Raw genomic sequence first — 18,953 nt, forward strand, 5'->3', positions numbered from 1 at the left:
TGTTACCGCATAAGTCTGATTTAGAACGGCTATTTGGGTTTCAATTATTAATGAAATTAGTGTCCTGAATGTCAGCAAGAGCACTGCCTTAGGTAAACGCTGTGGAGGAAATCATATTAGTGTGGAATTTCCTCTCCTTAGGGGCTCCTCTCAGATGACACTATTCACTTAGCTATCTCCTGTCAGGAAAATGGAAATGTTGGCCACGGTCTGATCTTGAAGTTAAGGGACTTCATGATGGCATCAATTCCAAAACATTTGCGTGGTGCTGGTATTGCCTTGGGTTCCGCTGAGTGTTTACAAAATAGCCCCAGTAAGGATAGCACCAACTGGCAAATGGAGAAGGACAAGAACGGAGTGGAGAGGAACCCTGTTAGGAAAAACTGAGCAGCATCCCATCTGGTAGGCAAGTCTGCTTTTCTCCCTGCTGGGATCTGCCCAGGAAATGTGGGCAAGTGTGATGGCTTCCCTGTGGGCCTGCGTCCTGGTGGCTGTAGGTGAGTCCTTTTAATGATTTTACTAGGCATTGAGTATTAACTCTTAGAAGATAGAGACAATATTTTTATACACTGTGCTACAGAACTCCTCGCGAGTGTTTGCTTTTATTCGTCATCTGTAAAATTCCAGTCCTGTGAAGCTGCGTGGAAAACAGTGATTTGTTTCTGACTGTGTTCCTATTATTGCAAATGCAGGTACATGTGGCACCACACCGTTGGGCTTTTCACACATTGCTGAAAATATGCTCTGAAATGTTATAATTGCTTGATAAATCTCTGCTTCTCTAGAAATCAAGCTCTCGGCAGCAATTTACACTGAAAGTTTGGGGCATTTTTTTTCAAATTTGCTCTTAAGTGTAGATAATACGTTTTTATTCTCCAAAATAGTCTTGGCTTCATTATCGGCTTTTAGCAGCCCAGAGAAAAAGTCCCTTCGATTTGTCGTAGCTACAGACATATGTATATCATTTTGGTATTAGTCTTTAACATCTCGCCTTACAAATCTATGTAGGTGATGAGTATATCTCTAAAGACAGGTACTGTAAACTTGCAAGTTTTCAGTATGCAATTCCTCTTAATGTATTTTAATATATTAAGTTTATATGTTAAAGAATTTAATATGTTGTTTTTTCTAATTTTCTGGAACTATACTTCCATGGTACCAGTATTAACTCTACTAAGTTGAATCATTTTAGTTAGGATACAATTGATTCTTAGCACACGTACACAAATCAAGAGTTTATGATGATGCTGGTGTTTCTCAACACTCCACTTTCTTCAGGCTTCTCCAAGAGCTCATATCTGAATTCTCAAGTTTTAAAATGTAACTGGAAGTGGAATGAGTAGATTATATAGAGCTGAGTTAGAAATCTGGTAGTCAGGGAGCTGGAAATAATATTTTTTATTGGGTAGAGAAGAAAAATAGCCACTTATCATTAAAGTATAAAAATCCTGGATGTTGCACATAAAGGAAAAAGCTTATCTTAATTGTAAAAATAAAAACAGAGGAAATGTCATTAAATGCCAAATGGGTTTCTTAGCAGAAAATAATCGTGAACATTACACTAAGATAAAATAGAAAAAGGAAGGTAAGAAAACAGGCTAAGTTGTTACCAATATCTCTCTAATGTTTTGTATTATGCATGATTTTTGTTCTAAATGTAGCAGAAAGAAGTGTTTTAATAGTGTCTAATAACGAGTGCTTTACCATAAATCATACCGAAGATACTTGTTGCAGAAAGATCTGCCCCATGGAATTTTACTGGGTTTTACTATATTTACATTACACATTTTAGTATATTTACAAATCCAGACTATTTGTAGATATAAAATTGCTGAACCAATCCCAGGGGCAGTGTGCTGGGATAGAAGGAGGCCTGAACAAGGAGAACCAGCTAACTCCTGCTTCACTGCTCACCAGCCACGTAACCCTGGGAAGTCAATCAATCTCTTAGAGACTCAGTTTTCCCGTAAGTTAACTTTATTTTGAATATTCATGACAATCAAATAAGACAGCATTGTGAAATTATAAGATGCAATGCAAATGTAAGTTTTTTTGTTTTTGTTTTTATTTTTGAGGCAGAGTTTTGTCGCCCAGGCTGGAGTGCAGTGGTGCAATCTCGGCTCACTGCAAACTTTGCCTCCTGGGTTCAAGCGATTCTCCTGCCTCAGCCTCCCAAGTACCTGGGATTACAGGCACCCGCCATCATGCTTGGCTAATTTTTGTATTTTTAGTAGAGACAGGGTTTCACCATATTGGCCAGGTTGGTCTTGAACTCCCGACCTCAGGTGATCCTATGGCCTTGGTCTTCCAGAGTGCTGGGATTACAGGTGTGAGCCACTGCACCCAGCTGCAAATGTAAGATATTATTAATCTGAAACCACATATAGAAAATACCACTGGCTGGCTGGGTGCGGTGGCTCACGCCTATAATCCCAGCACTTTGGGAGGCCGAGGTGTGTGGATCATGAGGTCAAGAGGTCGAGACCATCCTGGTCAACGAGGTGAAACCCTGTCTCTACTAAAAATACAAAACTTACCTGGGCATGGTGGTGTGTGCCTGTAGTCCCAGCTACTTGGGAGGCTGAGGCAGGAGAATTGTTTGAACCCAGAAGGCAGAGGTTGCGGTGAGCTGAGATCGTGCCATTGCACTCCAGTCTGGGTAACAACAGCAAAACTCCGTCTCAAAAAAAAGAAAAGAAAATACCACTGGCTATTTCTGTCCAATAACTCTCCATACAATATGTCAGTCTTCCTTTTGAAAGGTTACTTACTGTTGTTCCTAATATTCTCAGGGAGCCAGATTACACTTAATCATGTGGTGTCATGATAAACAGCTTGGACTTCATTCAGATCCAGACCAGCTGTGTGTAAATATCACTCCCTTCACTTGCAGGTTTCACGACCGTGGGCAGTGCTAACCTCATTATGCCAATAGTCCCACACATGCAGGAACAGTGCGCTCCTCACAAGGCTGTAGGGTACCTGTTTCATCAGGTTGTTAGGAACGTTGAAGGAGATCATTCATGTGAGAGCTTAGCTTGATGCCTGGCATACAGTCAGCATGCAATTAGTGTTAGGAATTCAATACCTAAATCTAATTTCCTTTTAACCTCTCAGATATATGTGTAACTCTCTTATAATCCTACAGACACATAGTAACTAAAGCAAGAACAGCGCTTTTCATCAAAAGTGCCTGAACACTTTAAGGCAGATGCATGGGAGAGGAAATCGTTAAAACAAGGAAAACAAAGGAATAACTTTATTGTGTACTTATCTTTTTCTTTTTCAATCTCTCTTCACCTACAAGTGTTTCATAGCTCAGTCCCTAACACATTTTACTTTCCAGAAATCTTACAAGTGAATTATTTGAAGCTGATTATTAGCATTCAAGAAGGCAGTGTTGGCGAGGAATCTTTTCTGGGTCTGTTGATAGCTTCCATCAGTGTCTGTTCAAACATCACTGAACTGTGAATCATTTAGTGCTTGTGTGAATGTCACATTAGCTTTCAAGAGGCATAATTTACTGTTAATTAATGGTCACTTAAATCCTTAATCTCTCTCCTGTAATTGATCTTTCTCCTCAGGCAAATTTGCATTCATAGTAGAAATGTAATTTATTATTTCTTCCCATCTTAAACAATGAACTCTTTCCCCTTTTGGTTTTTTAAGTGCATTTCCATTTGCTTACTATTTTTCTCCTTTCAGTGTTTGATTCTCTTTTGTTCCTAGTCCTAGCTTCCAGAACTTTCTCTTTTTAACCAAGACTTTGACCCATTCTAGATAACATGAGTTTATCCATAGGGAACCTATGGATTGCTTCCTAGACAAGAACGCAGAGGGGAATTGGAGTCTTTATGAGCAGAGGGTGTGGGGAACACATATGCATTTCTTAGAATTATGTTTTAATGCTATCTCAGGTAGTTTCCCGTATTGAAACATGCTCATTTCGGTGTTTCCCCAACGGAGACCTGAATTGGGAGCTTCCAAGCGAGGTAAACATGAAGCCGCCCAAAGCAAAGTTGGCAGGAAAAGCACTGGGCCAGCTTTGCTTTGTGCTCCTGACTTCCCTCCCCTGGGGTACACCAGCAAGAAATGTTCTCAGGTAGAGAGATTCACAGCACACTTTTTGACAATAACAGTTCACAAATACCCTGCAAATGATGCCTGATGCAAGCCACCCACCTTAGTCCTGCACGCCTGAATGGCTAACGCCATTTTAGGCATCTTCTTGGGTGAATAGTTAGGGAGTTAAAATGCTCATTAGATTCCCAGTTCCGATGGTAATGAGAGTGAGTATTACTCTGCCCACAAGGAGTCTGGCATTGCACCTCCAGCATTGCTGTGAGCATTTTGGTCACACTGACATTGTTAAATCATAGAAATTGCTGCCTGTGGCAGCAACTGACATGACATCATTCATAAAGAAATGGGTGTAAACAGGATTGTCGCACAGGGAGAAGCGATCTCATTTACAGTTTCCTGCTGGATCCCTTATACCTTCGGCAGCTCATCAAAATAACCATCAAAACCACTGAGAGCCCAGGCGAATTCACACGCAGGACACTACAGAGAGATTTCACTCAAGCACTTTGTCAGGAGGTGTGCAATTTGCTTCGGTCCAATGACTGAGTGAAGCTATGAATCCCCTAAGGGCTGGCAAAGCTTGTGAACAAAATATCTTTTTGCAATTCAGAGAAAGCCCTCACAAATTTGTCACTTCCAATTGCTGGTGCTCATTTCTCTTGCCTGCCTTTCCCTGGCCTCCCTGCCCTCAACACCAATCACAGCTCCTCTACAAATCAAGATTTTTGGGTCAGAAGAAATGGTTCCTCCCTGGAACCAGAGAGAATTTTCTCAAAACAAAGATCTCATTTTCTGACAAGTGCATTTTATTTAAGGACAGAGGAAGTGAGAAAATATATTTTTGAGGAGAAAACTACAAATTGGGCTCCCATTAATTCCATTATCTAGAAATCTAAACATGTTTTTTGGGTTAATGGGTTTGTGCATGTTTTTTTGTTTTTGCTTGATATTTCTATTTAAGTTTTGAATTACAAATGAAAAATCAAAAGAAAAACCAAGGCGGGAGTTAAGTTTTGGCTAAGTGTGTAGGTGGGTGTCTTCTAGATTCCAGGAGAGGATCATACAGGAATAAAGAAATTATTCTGTCTTCAAAATGCAGGATTGCTGTAAAATGGAATTGTATGCACAGTTTGCAACCTTGGAGATGGGATTGATTTACTTGTTTTTAAAATGAGATTTCTCCGTTGGGCACTTAGGCCATCAGCTTACTTTAAGCGTTTGCCAAAGGCTCTACCAGCTGGCTGTGAACTGATGCCAGCTGAAAGCTGTATTCTAGTAAGAGCCACCGAGTCCTGAAGAGTCTGAAACCTCCTAAAGAAACCAAGTTCCTTTTACCTTTATCTTCACAATGATTGTTTCTTTTCCGGGAATTCTAGCCACAGATACGCATCATCCCAGGAATTCTGCTCTGTATCATCTCAGTAAGCAGCTATTACAGAAATATCATAAAGAAGTGAGACCAGTTTACAACTGGACCAAGGCCACCACAGTCTACCTGGACCTGTTTGTCCATGCTATATTGGATGTGGTAAGGACCATCTTGTCCCTTCCTATTCTTGTTAATGTCTTTTGAAACAGTCTGCAGTTCATGAGGGAGCCTAAGAAAGGTTGTATTCTTGAGACTCTAGTTGAATTGGCAGGAAAGTTGTGCTAGGTTCATTTCAGGAGTTAGGTAAAATATTCATTAGGCAGCTGGGTGCAGTGCCTCACAGCTGTAATCCCAGCACTTTGGGAGGCCGAGGTCAGGAGAGTGAGACCACCCGGCCAGCATGTTGAAACCCCATCTGTACAAAAAATACAAAAAATTTAGCTGGGCTTGGTGGTGCACCCCTTTAGTCCCAGCTAGTCAGGAGGCTGAAGCAGGGAATTGCTTGAACCCGGGAGGCGGAGGTTGCAGTGAGCCGAGATGGCACCACTGCTCTGTCTCAAAAAAAGCAATCATCAGACAAATTATGCTTTTTAGCCTCCAGTGGACCATGGGAAGAGAAGATAGTCTAGAAATATGAGTTTAACAGGATCAATATGAGTTTAACAATTAAGAATTGTGCAACTGGATGTGGTAGCTCATGCCTGTAATCCTAGCACATTGGGAGGCCAAGGTAGGCAGATCACTGGAGCACACAAGTTCAAGACCAGCCTAGGCAACATGATGAAACCCTGTCTGTAACAAAAATACGAAAATTAGCTGGGCGTGGTAGTGCATGCCTGTAGTCCCAGCTAGAGGAAAGAAGTGGGAGGACAGCTTGAGCTTGGGAGTTGTTTTTTTTTTTTTTTTTTGAGAAAAGGCAGAACCAGACCTTTTCTCAAACAAAAATTGTGGTCATAGATCATAGTACATATTGTATGAATATTGCTGAAACCAAAGATAGTAATGGGTATTTTATCCTGTGGTTCACATTTGTTAATGATAATAGCAGATTTAAGAAGAGATTCACTACTTATTGCTTGTAGTTTAAAAGAGAAAAAAAAGCCTTGGTATCTTGAGTTTATAAGGGGGCTTTTATATCTAAAGTGTTTGTTAAAGATAGTGGGGAGAATGTGTTTATTAAAGCATCCCTTTTCTCCTATATGTGAAATACGGGCCGTGGGAATGAAATGAACACATGCATGTCAAGTAGTTGGCAGAGTTCTTAGTAAGCCACGTGATGGCCCTGAAGGTTAGCACCTCTTTATATTCCTCCTTTTTTTTTTTTTTTTTTTTTGAGACGGAGTTTCGCTCTTGTTACCCAGGCTGGAGTGCAATGGCGCGATCTCAGCTCACCGCAACCTCCACCCCCTGGGTTCAGGCAATTCTCCTGCCTCAGCTTCCTGAGTAGCTGGGATTACAGGCACGCACCACCGTGCCCAGCTAATTTTTTGTAATTTTTAGTAGAGACGGGGTTTCACCATGTTGACCAGGATGGTCTCGATCTGTTGACCTGGTGATCCACCTGCCTCGGCCTCCCAAAGTGCTGGGATTACAGGCTTGAGCCACCGCGCCTGGCCTATTCCTCCTTTTTTTTTAATTTCAAAGTCTTCGATTTCAATTGGTCCCAGATTCATTTTGATTTCACCTAAAAACAGACTTTACTAAGCTCGTTTTGTTAAAGTGATTTAATCATTGTTTTTCTCTTTATTTCTCAAAAATTTTTTTCTAATTGAGGTAAAATATACATATTTGGAAATACACAGATCTTAAGTGTACAAACTGATGAGTGTCGCTAATTGCATATACCCATATAACCTCTTTCTTTCCTTCCTTCCTTCCCTCCCTCCCTCTCTCTCTCTCTTTCTTTCTCTCTCTCTCTTCCCTCCCTCCCTCCCTCCCTCCCTCCCTTCCTTCCTTCCTTCCCTCCCTCCTTCCTTCCTTCTGAGACAGAGTCTCGTTCTGTCACCAGGTGCCAGGCTGAAGTGCAGTGGCAGGATTTCGGCTCACTGCAACCTCCGCCTCCAGGGTTCAAGCAATTCTCCTGTCTCAGCCTCCCGAGTAGCTGAGACTACAGACACATGCCACCATGCCCAGCTAATTTTTGTATTTTTGGTAGAAATGGGTTTCACCATGTTGGCCAGGATGATCTTGATCTCGTAATCCGCCCACCTCGGCCTCCCAAAGTGCTGGGATTACAAGCATGAACCACCATGCCCGGCATCCCTCCCTCCCTCCCTCCCTCCCTCCCTCCCTCCCTTCCTTCCTTCCTTCCTTCCTTCCTTCCTTCCTTTTTCTCTTCTTTCTTTCTTTCAGATGGAGTCTTTCTCTGGCACCCAGGCCGGAGTGCAGTGGCACGCTCTCAGCTCACTACAACCTCCACCTCTGAGATTCAACCGATTTTCCTGTCTCAGCCTCCTGAGTAGCTGGGACATGTGCCACCACACTTGGCTAATTTTTGTATTTTTAGTAGAGACAGGTTTTCACCATGTTGGTCAAGCTGGTCTCAAACTCCTGACCTCAACTGATCTGCCTGCCTTGGCCTCGCAAAGTGCTGGGATTACAGGCATGAGCCACCCCACCTGGCTATTTATTTGTATTTGAGATATTACCCAGACTGGAGTGCAGTGACGCCATCTTGGCTCATGGCAACCTCCGCCTCCTGGGGTCAAGCAATTCTCCTGCTTCAGCCTCCTGAGTAGCTGGGATTACAGGTACCTGCCAACACATCTGGCTCATTTTCTGTGTTTTTAGTAGAGATGGGGTTTCACCATGTTGGCCAGGCTGGTCTTGAACTCCTGATCTCAAGTGATCTGCCCACCTCGGCCTCCCAAAAGTGCTGGGATTACAGGTGTGAGCCATTGTGCCTGGTCATATAATAATCTTTCTATCAAGATATCCAAGATGTCCAAAAAGGCCCCTTGTTCTCTTCCGAGTCTGTCCCCATCCTCTTCACCACAGAGACAAATATTCTTCTGAGTATTTCTTTCATCAGTGATTAGTTTCTCTGGTTGTAGAACTCCATGGGAGTGACATGTTACTGTGTGTGCTCGATTCTGCCTGGCTTTTTCACTCGGCATACGGTTTGTGAGGTTCACTTAGGCTGTTCTATCAGTAGTTTGTTCCTTTTACTTGATAAGTAGAATTTAGTTTTGTCTTATCATGATTTGTTTATCCATTCTCCTGATGACAGGAATTTGGGTTGTTCCTAATTTTAGGGTAGTATGAATAAAACTGCTAAGAATTTTCTTGTACAAATCTTTTTGTGTATATATTTCCATTTCTTTTAAGTAAAACCCAGAGGCTGGGCGTGGTGGCTCATGCCTGTAATCCCAGCACTTTGGGAGGCCGAGGCAGGTGGATCACAAAGTCAAGAGATTGAGACCATTCTGGCCAACATGGTGAAATCTCTTCTCCACTAAAAATGGAAAAATTAGCTGGGCGTGGTGGCGCACGCCTGTAGTCCCAGCTTGGGAGATTGAGGCAGAAGAATCAATTGAACCCGGGAGGTGGAGGTTACAGTGAGCAGAGATCCCTCCACCGCACTCCAGCTTGGCGACAGAGCGAGACTCTTTCTCGGGGGGAGGGGGAAACAAACCCTGGAAGTTCTATCACTGTGTCACAGGATGGTGTATACTTCGCGAAGTGGTTGTGCATTTTACATCCCACCAGAAAGCTAGGAGAGTTCCTTTTGCGACACATCCCCGCCGACATTCGGTGTTACCAGTCTTTTTAATTTCAGCTCTTCTAGTAAGGGTATAATGATATTTCATTGAGGTTTTATTAACATTTACCTAATGACTAACAATTTTGAGATCTTTTCATGTACTTATTGGCTACTTATATATATTTCTTTATGAAGTGCCCATTTAAGCCTTCTTTTATTTTAAAATTGGGTCGTTGGTTTTTTTATTATAGATTTACAGGAACTAGTTATACACTCTGTGCACAAGTCCTTTGTCAGATATGTATTGTATTATACATATTACATACTATATTACTATATAATAATATGTAGTTATATAATTATTATAACATATAATTATATAGCACATATACATATTATATAATAAATTTTATTTCCAGTCTGTGTCTTGGCTCTCCACTTTCTTTTTTTTTTTTTGAGACGGAGTTTCGCTCTTGTTACCCAGGCTGGAGTGCAATGGCGCGATCTCGGCTCACCGCAACCTCCGTCTCCTGGGTTCAGGCAATTCTCCTGCCTCAGCCTCCTGTGTAGGTGGGATCACAGGCACGCGCCACCATGCCCAGCTAATTTTTTGTATTTTTAGTAGAGACGGGGTTTCACCATGTTGACCAGGATGGTCTCGATCTGTTGACCTCGTGATCCACCCGCCTCGGCCTCCCAAAGTGCTGGGATTACAGGCGTGAGCCACCGCGCCCGGCCGGCTCTCCACTTTCTTAATGGGTCTTGCTATGAACAGAAATTTAAAAACTTGCTGAGGTTCGTTATGGTTTGAATGTGTCCCCAAAATTTCTTTTCTTTTTTGTTTTTTTTTTAGATGAAGTCTCGCTCTGTCACCCAGGCTAGAGTGCAATGGTGCAGTCTCGGCTCACTGCAACCTCTGCCTCCTGGGTTCAAGCGATTCTCGAGCCTCAGCCGCCTGAGTAGATGAGACTACAGATGTGTGCCATCACACATGAATAATTTTTGTATTTTTAGTAGAGACAGCGTTTCGCTATGTTGGTCAGGCTAGTCTTAAACTCCTGATCTCAGGTGATTCACCTGCCTTGGCCTCCCAAAGTGCTGGGATTACAGGTGTGAGCCACTGTGCCTGCCCTCCAAAATTTTATCTGCAAATTCATATGTTGATGGTATTTGGAGGTGGTGCCCTTGGAAGGTAATTACGATGGTGGCAATATAAGAAGAGGAAGAGAGACCTGACATGCTCTTGACCTCTTGCTGTGAGATGCCCTCCTCCATGTTATGATGTAGTGAGAAGGCCCTGATCAGATGCAGCTCCTTGAGCCTGAAATTTCGTGGCCTTCGGAACTGTAAGAACTAAATTTATTTTCTTTATAAGTTACACAGTCTCAGATTTTCAGATATAGGAACAAAAAACAGACTAAGTCTATTTTAATGAACAGTTTAAAAAAAATTTTTTTAAGATTTTTAAAATTAAAAAAAATTAAATATATATATTTTTTGAGACAGTCTTGCTCTGTTGCCCAAGCTGAAGTGCAGGGCACAATCTCAGCTCACTGCAACCTCCGCCTCCCAGCTCCAAGAGGTTCTTGTGCCTCAGCCTCCCAAGTAGCTGAGATTACAGGTGTGTACCACCACACCTGGCTAATTTTTATATTGAATTTCATTTTCTAACTAATATATATTACATGTTTGTTGATGGGGGCATTAGTTTTCTCATCTGGGTTTGGTATTAGGATTGTGTTGGCCGTATAAAACGGAATTGTTGAGAATTGCTTCCTCCTCAGTTTTCTGAAGGCATTGTGTAATACGAATATTTTTTCTTTCTTAATGTCTGGTAGAATTACCTGTAAAATTATAGAGGTCTGGAGTCTTCTTTGTGGGAAGGTAGTTAAATGCAAATTTAACTTTATTTACACATATTCCATTTTTTCTTGTGTCAGTTTCGTGAATTTGTAATTTTTAAGGAATTTGTCTCATTCAGTTTGTCAAATTTGTTGACTTAGTTGTTCACAATTTTTTTCTATTATTTTCATGCTCATAGGATCTCTAGTGATACGACCTTTTTTGTGTCTCATACTGTTAATTTGTGTTTCCTCATATTTTCCCTTGACTAATCTTGTCATAGTTTTATCAATTTTATTTTTTCAAAGAACCAACTTTGGGCTTTGTAATTTTTTTTCTTTTTGTTTTGTTTTATTTTGCTTTGAGACAGGATCTCACTCTGTCACTTAGGCTGGAGTACAGCGGCGTGATCATGGCTCACTACAGCCTCAACCTCCCATGCTCAAGCAATCCTCCCACTTCAGCTGCCACCATGTCCAGTTAACTTTTGTAGAGGCAGGGTTTCATCATGTTGTCCAGGCTGGTCTTGAACTCCTGGGTTCAAGCAATTCTCCCATCTCAGCCTCCCAAAGTACTGGGATTACAGGAGTGAGCCACCATGCTCAGTCCCTATTGTTTATCTTCTAACTCACCAACATTTGCTCTTAACTTTACAGATTTCTTTTCTTCTACTTACTTTGTTTGTGTTTTTGAGACAGAGACAAGAGACAGTCTCTGGGACCCAGTAATCTGATTTATTTCCCCTATAGTTTTGGCTTATACAGAATATTATATAAATTGAATTATATATTATTTTACCTTTTGTGTATGGCTTCTTTCACTTAGCATGATGCCTTTGAGATTTATCCATATTGTTGCATAACTCAGTAGTAGTGTTTTGTTGTTCAGATGTACGATTTATCTGTTTACCAGTTGCTGGACACATGGGTTGTTTCCATTTGGGGCAATTATTAATAAAACCACTATAAACATTTGCATATATTTTTCTTTCTCTTGGATAAATGTTTAGGTATAGTATTGGTGAGTTGTATGATGGGTCTATGTTTAATTTTATAAGAAACTGGCCAGCTCTTCTCCAAAGTGGCTGTACCATTTTGCATATCACTTACAATGGATGAGAGTTTCAGCTTCTCCACATAATCATCACCCTTTGACATTGTCAATCTTTACAATTTTAACTATTGTAGTAGATTTGCAGTAGTATCTCAACGTAGTTTTTAATTTTTATTTCCCTAACATTTGAACATGATGAACATTTTTTCATGTGCTTATTTGCCAACTGTATATCTTCTTTGGTAATATGTCTGCTCAAATCTTCTATTTATTTTTAAAGTTGGGTTGTTTATTATCTTATCAAGTTGCAAGAGTTATTCATCCCATACTCTGAACTTATTTCATCTCATTTATATGTCTGCCTTTCTACCAATATCACACTGTTTCTATTACGGTAGCATTATGGAAGTCTGGAAATCAGATAGCGTGAATCTTCTAATCTTGTTCTTCTTTTTAAAATTGTTTTGAGTTTTCTAGGTTCTTTGCATTTCCATATAAACTTTAAAATTGACTCATCAATGTCTATTTTAAAAAACTTCTGGAATTTTGATTGGTACTGCATTGAATCTATAGATAAATTTGTTGAGAACGGACATCTTAACAATATTGAGCTGTCCAATCTGTGCATACAGCGTATCTCCCTGATTAGTTCTTTAACTTCTTTTATTAATGCTTCATCATTTTTAGTGTTTTGCATACATTTGGTTAAAGTTATTCCTAAGTATTCCACGTTTTTGTTATTGCAAACGGTATTTTAAATTTGAACCAAGTTGTTTGTTGCTAGCATACAAAAACAAGTTGATTTCTATACATTGGTCTGGGATTCTATGACCCTGATATTTCTTTTTCGTTTAAGAGACTTTTTTTGGTAGATTCTTTCAGATTTTCTATGCAGAAAATCCTGTTGTCTGTGGGGAAAAACAGTTTTACTTCTTTCTTCCTGATCTTTATACCTTTGTTTCCTTCTAGTGCCTTGTTGCCCTGGCTAGGACCTCCAGTACAGTGTTGAACAGAACGGTATACTGCTCTATAAATATTAATTCAATAAATGTGCTTTAGTGGTCGTGAACTCTTCTGTTTCTTTCTTCTAGTTGTTTTATTAATTTCACAGAGTGGGATATTAAAATCTCTAATTATGATTGTTCTTTGTCTATTTCTCTCTTTGCCTCTGTCAACTTTTGCTTCACGTATTATGAAGCTAGGTTATTAGGTACAAACACAGTTAGACTTATATGCTTTGTTTTGATTTTGAGACAGTATTTCACTCTGTCACCCAGGCTGGAGTGCAGTGGCATGACTGTGTCTCCCTGCATCTTCAACCTCCCAGGCTCAGACAATTCTGCCTCAGCTTCCCGAGTAGCTGGGACTACAGGCACATGCCACCATGCCCAGCTAGTTTTTGTACCTGTGGTAGAGACGAGGTTTTGCCATGTTGCCCATGGTCTCTAACTCCTGAGCTCAATCAATCTGCGCACGTCAGCCTCCCAAAGTGCTGGGATTACAGGCCTGAGCTACCGTGCCCAGCATATATGTCTTCTCAATGAGCAGATCCTTTTATCATTATGAAATGCTCCCCTTCATCTCTGAGAATATTCCCTATTATGACGTTTTTCTTATGCCTACTTTCCACACGGGATATTCTTTGCCGTCCTTTTATTTTCAATCTATTTTTGTCATTTGACGCTCTTTGTATTTGAAGTCATTTCTTGTAGACAACAAGTAGTTAGGTACCTGCTGAAAAGAAATTCATAGGGAGGCCCTGTGTACACTTCACTCAACCTCTTGTAATGTTAACATCTTGCAAATTTATACAGTACAGTGTCAAAACTAGAAAATTTACAGATACAATCTATAGAGCTTATTCAGATTTCTCTAGTTTACCTGTACGTGTGTGTGTGTGCATGTGTGAGTGTGTATAGGGCGATGTAATTTTATTACATGTGTAGCTTTTTGTAATCAGCACCACAATCAAGGTATGTAATTGTATAATCACTCCAGGGCCTCCAGGTGCCATTCCTTTTCTTTTTATTTATTTATTTAGGAACATAGTTTTGTTCTTGTTACCCAGGCTGGAGTGCAATGGTGCAATCTTGGCTCACCACAACCCCCGCCTCCCGGGTTCAAGGAATTCTCCTGCCTCAGCCTCCTGAGTAGCTGGGATTACAGGCATGTGCCACTATACCCGGCTAATTTTTTGTATTTTTAGTAGAGAGAAGGTTTCTCCATATTGGTCAGGCTGGTCTTGAACTCCCAATCTCAGGTGATTCCCCGCCGCCAGCCTCCCAAAGTGCTGGGATTACAGGAGTGAGCCACCATGCCTGACCAGTGCCATTCCTTTATAGCCGCATTCCTTTCTCTCTGCTGATTCCTAACCCTGGCAATCACTAATCTTTTCTCCATCTTTAGGCTATTTCAAGAATATTATATAAATGGAATCATACAATATATTACCTTTGATATTGACTTTTTACCTTTAGCATAATTCCCTTACGGTTCATCTGTGCTATTGTGAACACCAATAGTCTTTCTTTTTATTGCTGAATACTATTCCAGGTTAGGGCTTTTTAAAAATATGTATATATATGTATATGAAGTCTCACTCTGTTTCCTAGGCTGGAGTGCAATGACATGATCTTGGCTCACTGCAACCTCTGCCTTTTGAGATTATAGGTGCACGTCACCACAACCAGCTAATTTTTGTATTTTTAGTAGAGATAGGGTTTCACCACGTTGGCTAGGCTGGTCTTGAACTCTTAACCTCAACTGATCTGCCTGTCAGCCTCTGAAAGTGTTGAGCCACTGCGACCAGCCAATCTATGCATTTTAGTGGAAATGTTTACCTCATTTGCCAATACCATCTTGCTATTTTTTGTTTTCTAGTTGTCTCCACTGTTTTGTTTTTTTTTTTTTTTTTTGAGATGGAGTTTCGCTCTTGTTATCCAGGCTGGAGTGCAATGGCGCGATCTCAGCTCACCGCAACCTCTGCCTCCTGGGATCAGGCAATTCTCCTGCCTCAGCCTCCTGAGTAGCTGGGATTACAGGCATGCGCCACCACGCCCAGCTAATCTTTGTATTTTTAGTAGAGACGGGGTTTCACCATGTTGGCCAGGATGGTCTCGATCTCTTGACCTCGTGATCCACCCGCCTTGGCCTCCCAAAGTGCTGGGATTACAGGTGTGAGCCACCGCGTCCAGCCCAGCTGTTTTGTGTTCTCTTCCTCTTATCCTACATTATTTTCAGTAATTTTTAAATTTTTAATAAATACTTAAAATAATAAAATAGTCTTAAAATATTTTAAATATTTGATTATAACTCCTCTATTAGCTTTTTAGCTATCCATCTTTGTATCTTTTTTAGACTTTGCCTTAGGAATTTCCATATTCATCATTAACTTATTACAGTGTACTAGAATTAATATTTTGACACTTCACATAAAACATACAAAACTTACAACAGTAAACTTCCATTTACCTGTTCCCACATCTTTCATGCTACTTTTATATTCAATTTTACATTTACATACAAAATGTAACCACAAAATGATGTTGTTATTTTAAGGTAATCTGTTAAAATAATGATTCTTTTTCAGTTAATTTTAATACAGGTATTTTTTTATATTACTATCCTAGTGCTAGCAGTGAATCAGAATCTCTGATATTTTTGGACTGAGAATTAGGCATTTAAATCAATGAAAAAATAAATTTGAATCTTATATAAAGTTTAAATTTTTTTCTTTTTACTGATTGAGGTTACTTTGGTATCATTTTCCTCCAACTTAGATAAATCCCTAATCGATTGTTTCTTTGTAAACAGGAATGTTTAAATGGTACCTCCCCAAATTCCCTCTTTTAAACAACAAATTGCACTTTTTTTTTTTAGACGAAGTTTCTCTCTTGCTGCCCAGGCTGGAGTGCAATGGCACAATCTCGGCTCACTGCAGCCTCTGCCTCCCAGGTTTAAGCAATTCTCCTGCCTCAGCCTCCTGAGTAGCTGGCATTACAGGCACGCGCCACCACACCCAGCTAATTTTTTGTAGTTTTAGTAAAGATGGGATTTCTCTGTGTTGGTCAGGCTGGTCTTGAACCCCCAACCTCAGGTGATCCACCCATCTTGGCCTCTCAAAGTGTTGGGATTACAGGCATGAGCCACCACGCCCAGCTAATTTTGTATTTTTAGTAGAGATGGAGTGTGTCAAGCTGGTCTCAAACTCCCAACCTCAGGTAATCTGCCTGCCACGGCCTCCCAACGTGCTGGGATAAGTGCTGGAATTACAGATGTGAGCCACCTGCCTGGCCAAGTGTCTCTCTCTCTTTTTTTTTTTTTTGAGACGGAGTTTCGCTCTTGTTACCCAGGCTGGAGTACAATGGTGCAATCTCGGCTCACCGCAACCTCCGCCTCCTGGGTTCAGGCAATTCTCCTGCCTCAGCCTCCCGAGTAGCTGGGATTATAGGCACGCGCCACCATGCCCAGCTAATTTTTTTTTGTATTTTTAGTAGAGACGGGGTTTCACCATGTTGACCAGGATGGTCTCAATCTCTTGACCTCGTGATCCATCCAGGAGGTCTCGGCCTCCCAAAGTGCTGGGATTACAGGCTTGAGCCACGGCGCCCGGCCTCTCTCTCTTTTTTTTAAACATGGAGTCTTGCTTTGTCACGCAGGCTGGAGTGCAGTGGCACTATCTCAGCTCACTGCAACCGCCGCCTCTCAGGTTCAGGCAATTCTCCTGCCTCAGTCTCCCAAGTAGCTGGGATTATGGGTGCCCACCACCACACCTGGCTAATTTTTGTATTTTTAGTAGAAATGGGGTTTCACTATGTTGGCTAGGCTGGTCTCAAACTCCTGACCTCAAGTGATCTGCCCATCTCAGCCTCCCAGATTGGTGGGATGACAGGCATGAGCCATTGCATCCAGCCCATTTTTCTCCTTTTTGATTTTGTGTTGATTAAGATAAAGAAAATTGCTCAGGCTTTCCTTTAGAGGTTTATTTGCATATTAATAGAAAATGTGTAAAGAATTTATATTAACATTTTCCCTTAGAACAAGTCTATCTAATTGAAAATAGTTTTTGGCTGGGCCTGGTGGCTCACACCTATAATCCAAGCACTTTGGAGGCCACGGCGGGTGGATCACCTGAAGTCGGGAGTTCAAGACTAGCCTGACCAACATGGTGAAACCTGGTCTTAAAAATAAATAAATAAATAAAAGAAAATAGTTTCCTAACTCTTTCTTCTTACTCTGACAAAATAACAAGATTCCTTAAGGAAAGGAGAACATTATTATCATTTTAAAGATGTAAGATTCCACCCCCCAAAGCTGTAGAATATACTTATTTGTCATTAGTCTACGTTAGATATGTAATCTTATTGAACATGGAAGAATTTCTTACAGAAATCTGAAAAAATGGCTGGGCACGGCGGCTCATGCCTATAATCCTAGCATTCTGAGAGGCTGAGGCAGGTGGATTACCTGCGGTCAGGAGTTTGAGACCAGCCTGGCCAACGTGGCGAAACCCCGTCTCTTCTAAAAATACAAAAATTAGCTGGGTCTGGTGGTGAATGCCTGTAATCTCAGCTATTTGGGAGGCTGAAGAAGGAGAATCACTTGAACCTGGGAGGTGGAGGTTATAGTGAACCGAGATTGCACCACTACACCCCAACCTGTGTGTCAGAAGTGAGGCTCCATCTGAAAGAAAAATAAAAAGAAAGAAATCTGAAAAAACTTTGCATTCTGTCCCTCTAGTTTTACCCCTGTCTAGCATCTTACATTGTCTTCTCTTCTCCATGTTTTCAGTACAATTAACCTGGACCCCTGGTTGTTTCCTGCCTGTAAGTCATTCGTTCTGCTTTTTCCCCTGACAAAGGTCTTTGTCTTCATTCTCCATCTGCAAAAGATTGTAGTCCTTCAAATCTCAGCTCCTAAAAGAATTTGTTTTTCATTTCTTCAAGGTGAGAGCATTTCCTTTAAATCCACTTACATCTCTGTGGATTTTCTTTTCCTTTTTTTTTTTTTTTTTTGAGGCAGGGTCTCACTCTATCACCCAGGCTGGAGTACAGTGGTGTGACCTCAGCTCACTGCAACCTCCCAGGCTCAGGTGATCCTCCCACCTCAATCTCCCAAGTAGCTGGTATTACAGGTGTACACCACCATATTGGGCTAATTTTTGTATTTTTTGTAGAGACTTGATTTCGCCATGCTGCCCAGGCTGGTCTCAAATGCTTGGCCTCAAGTGATCCACCTGCCTCAGCTTCCCAAAGTGCTGGGATTACAGGCATGAGCCACTGGGCCCAGCCAAGACTGTGTATTTCTTAATGTACACAGTTATTTGTTAAAATGTTGAAATATGCCCTAATGTATTATATACTACTTGATGAAAGGACTTCCTTATTTTCCATATTTTTCATAACATGCAGCGCTGTGTATCCGATTTCCAAGACTTGGATTGATACTTGTCTAATGAATGAATTAATTAAAAAATATAAGGATCAATTCTAGTATTGTCTTTATAAATGGCTACTCTGAACATGCTTTGCAAATGTCTCTATTGCATATAGGTGGGATAAGCCTAAAGTTAGTTCCAGAGGCAGGGACAGTTCTGAAGGACTTGATAAAAATCACTCACGGATTCTGCACAGACAAGGACACTCCCAATGTGAATAGATAACTTGTTGGATGCATCTGCCAGCAGCTGAACTGCTGGCAACTTTTGTTCGAAATGAAGAGATTTCAGCCCAACACCTCGACTCCATTATAATGCTTTGCCTCCTGTTTTGTTTATATAAAAGACTACAGTCTTGTCTTAGAATTTCTGGGTATTATGAGTACCTTAGGGAAATCTGATTATAGAGATAATCTACTCAACAGTGAAGAGTTTCAATTTGTTTCTATTGAGTTTTGTCAATTCCG

General features: G+C 40.9%; 1 protein-coding gene across 1 annotated transcript in view; it reads left to right on the forward strand.

Annotated features, from left to right (window-relative positions):
• Positions 1 to 327: 327 nt before the first annotated feature.
• The window catches only part of HTR3B (5-hydroxytryptamine receptor 3B), a 43,809-nt gene continuing 25,183 nt past the window's right edge, over positions 328 to 18,953 (forward strand). The window contains exons 1-2 of the mRNA XM_017977547.4: positions 328 to 497; positions 5,460 to 5,611. Coding sequence (XP_017833036.4) covers positions 446 to 497; positions 5,460 to 5,611 — 204 coding nt within the window. The 5' untranslated portion in view covers positions 328 to 445. The remainder of the gene's footprint in view (positions 498 to 5,459; positions 5,612 to 18,953) is intronic.

Source organism: Callithrix jacchus, chromosome 10 (assembly GCF_049354715.1).
Source record: "Callithrix jacchus isolate 240 chromosome 10, calJac240_pri, whole genome shotgun sequence".
NCBI classification, from domain to species: domain Eukaryota; kingdom Metazoa; phylum Chordata; class Mammalia; order Primates; family Cebidae; genus Callithrix; species Callithrix jacchus.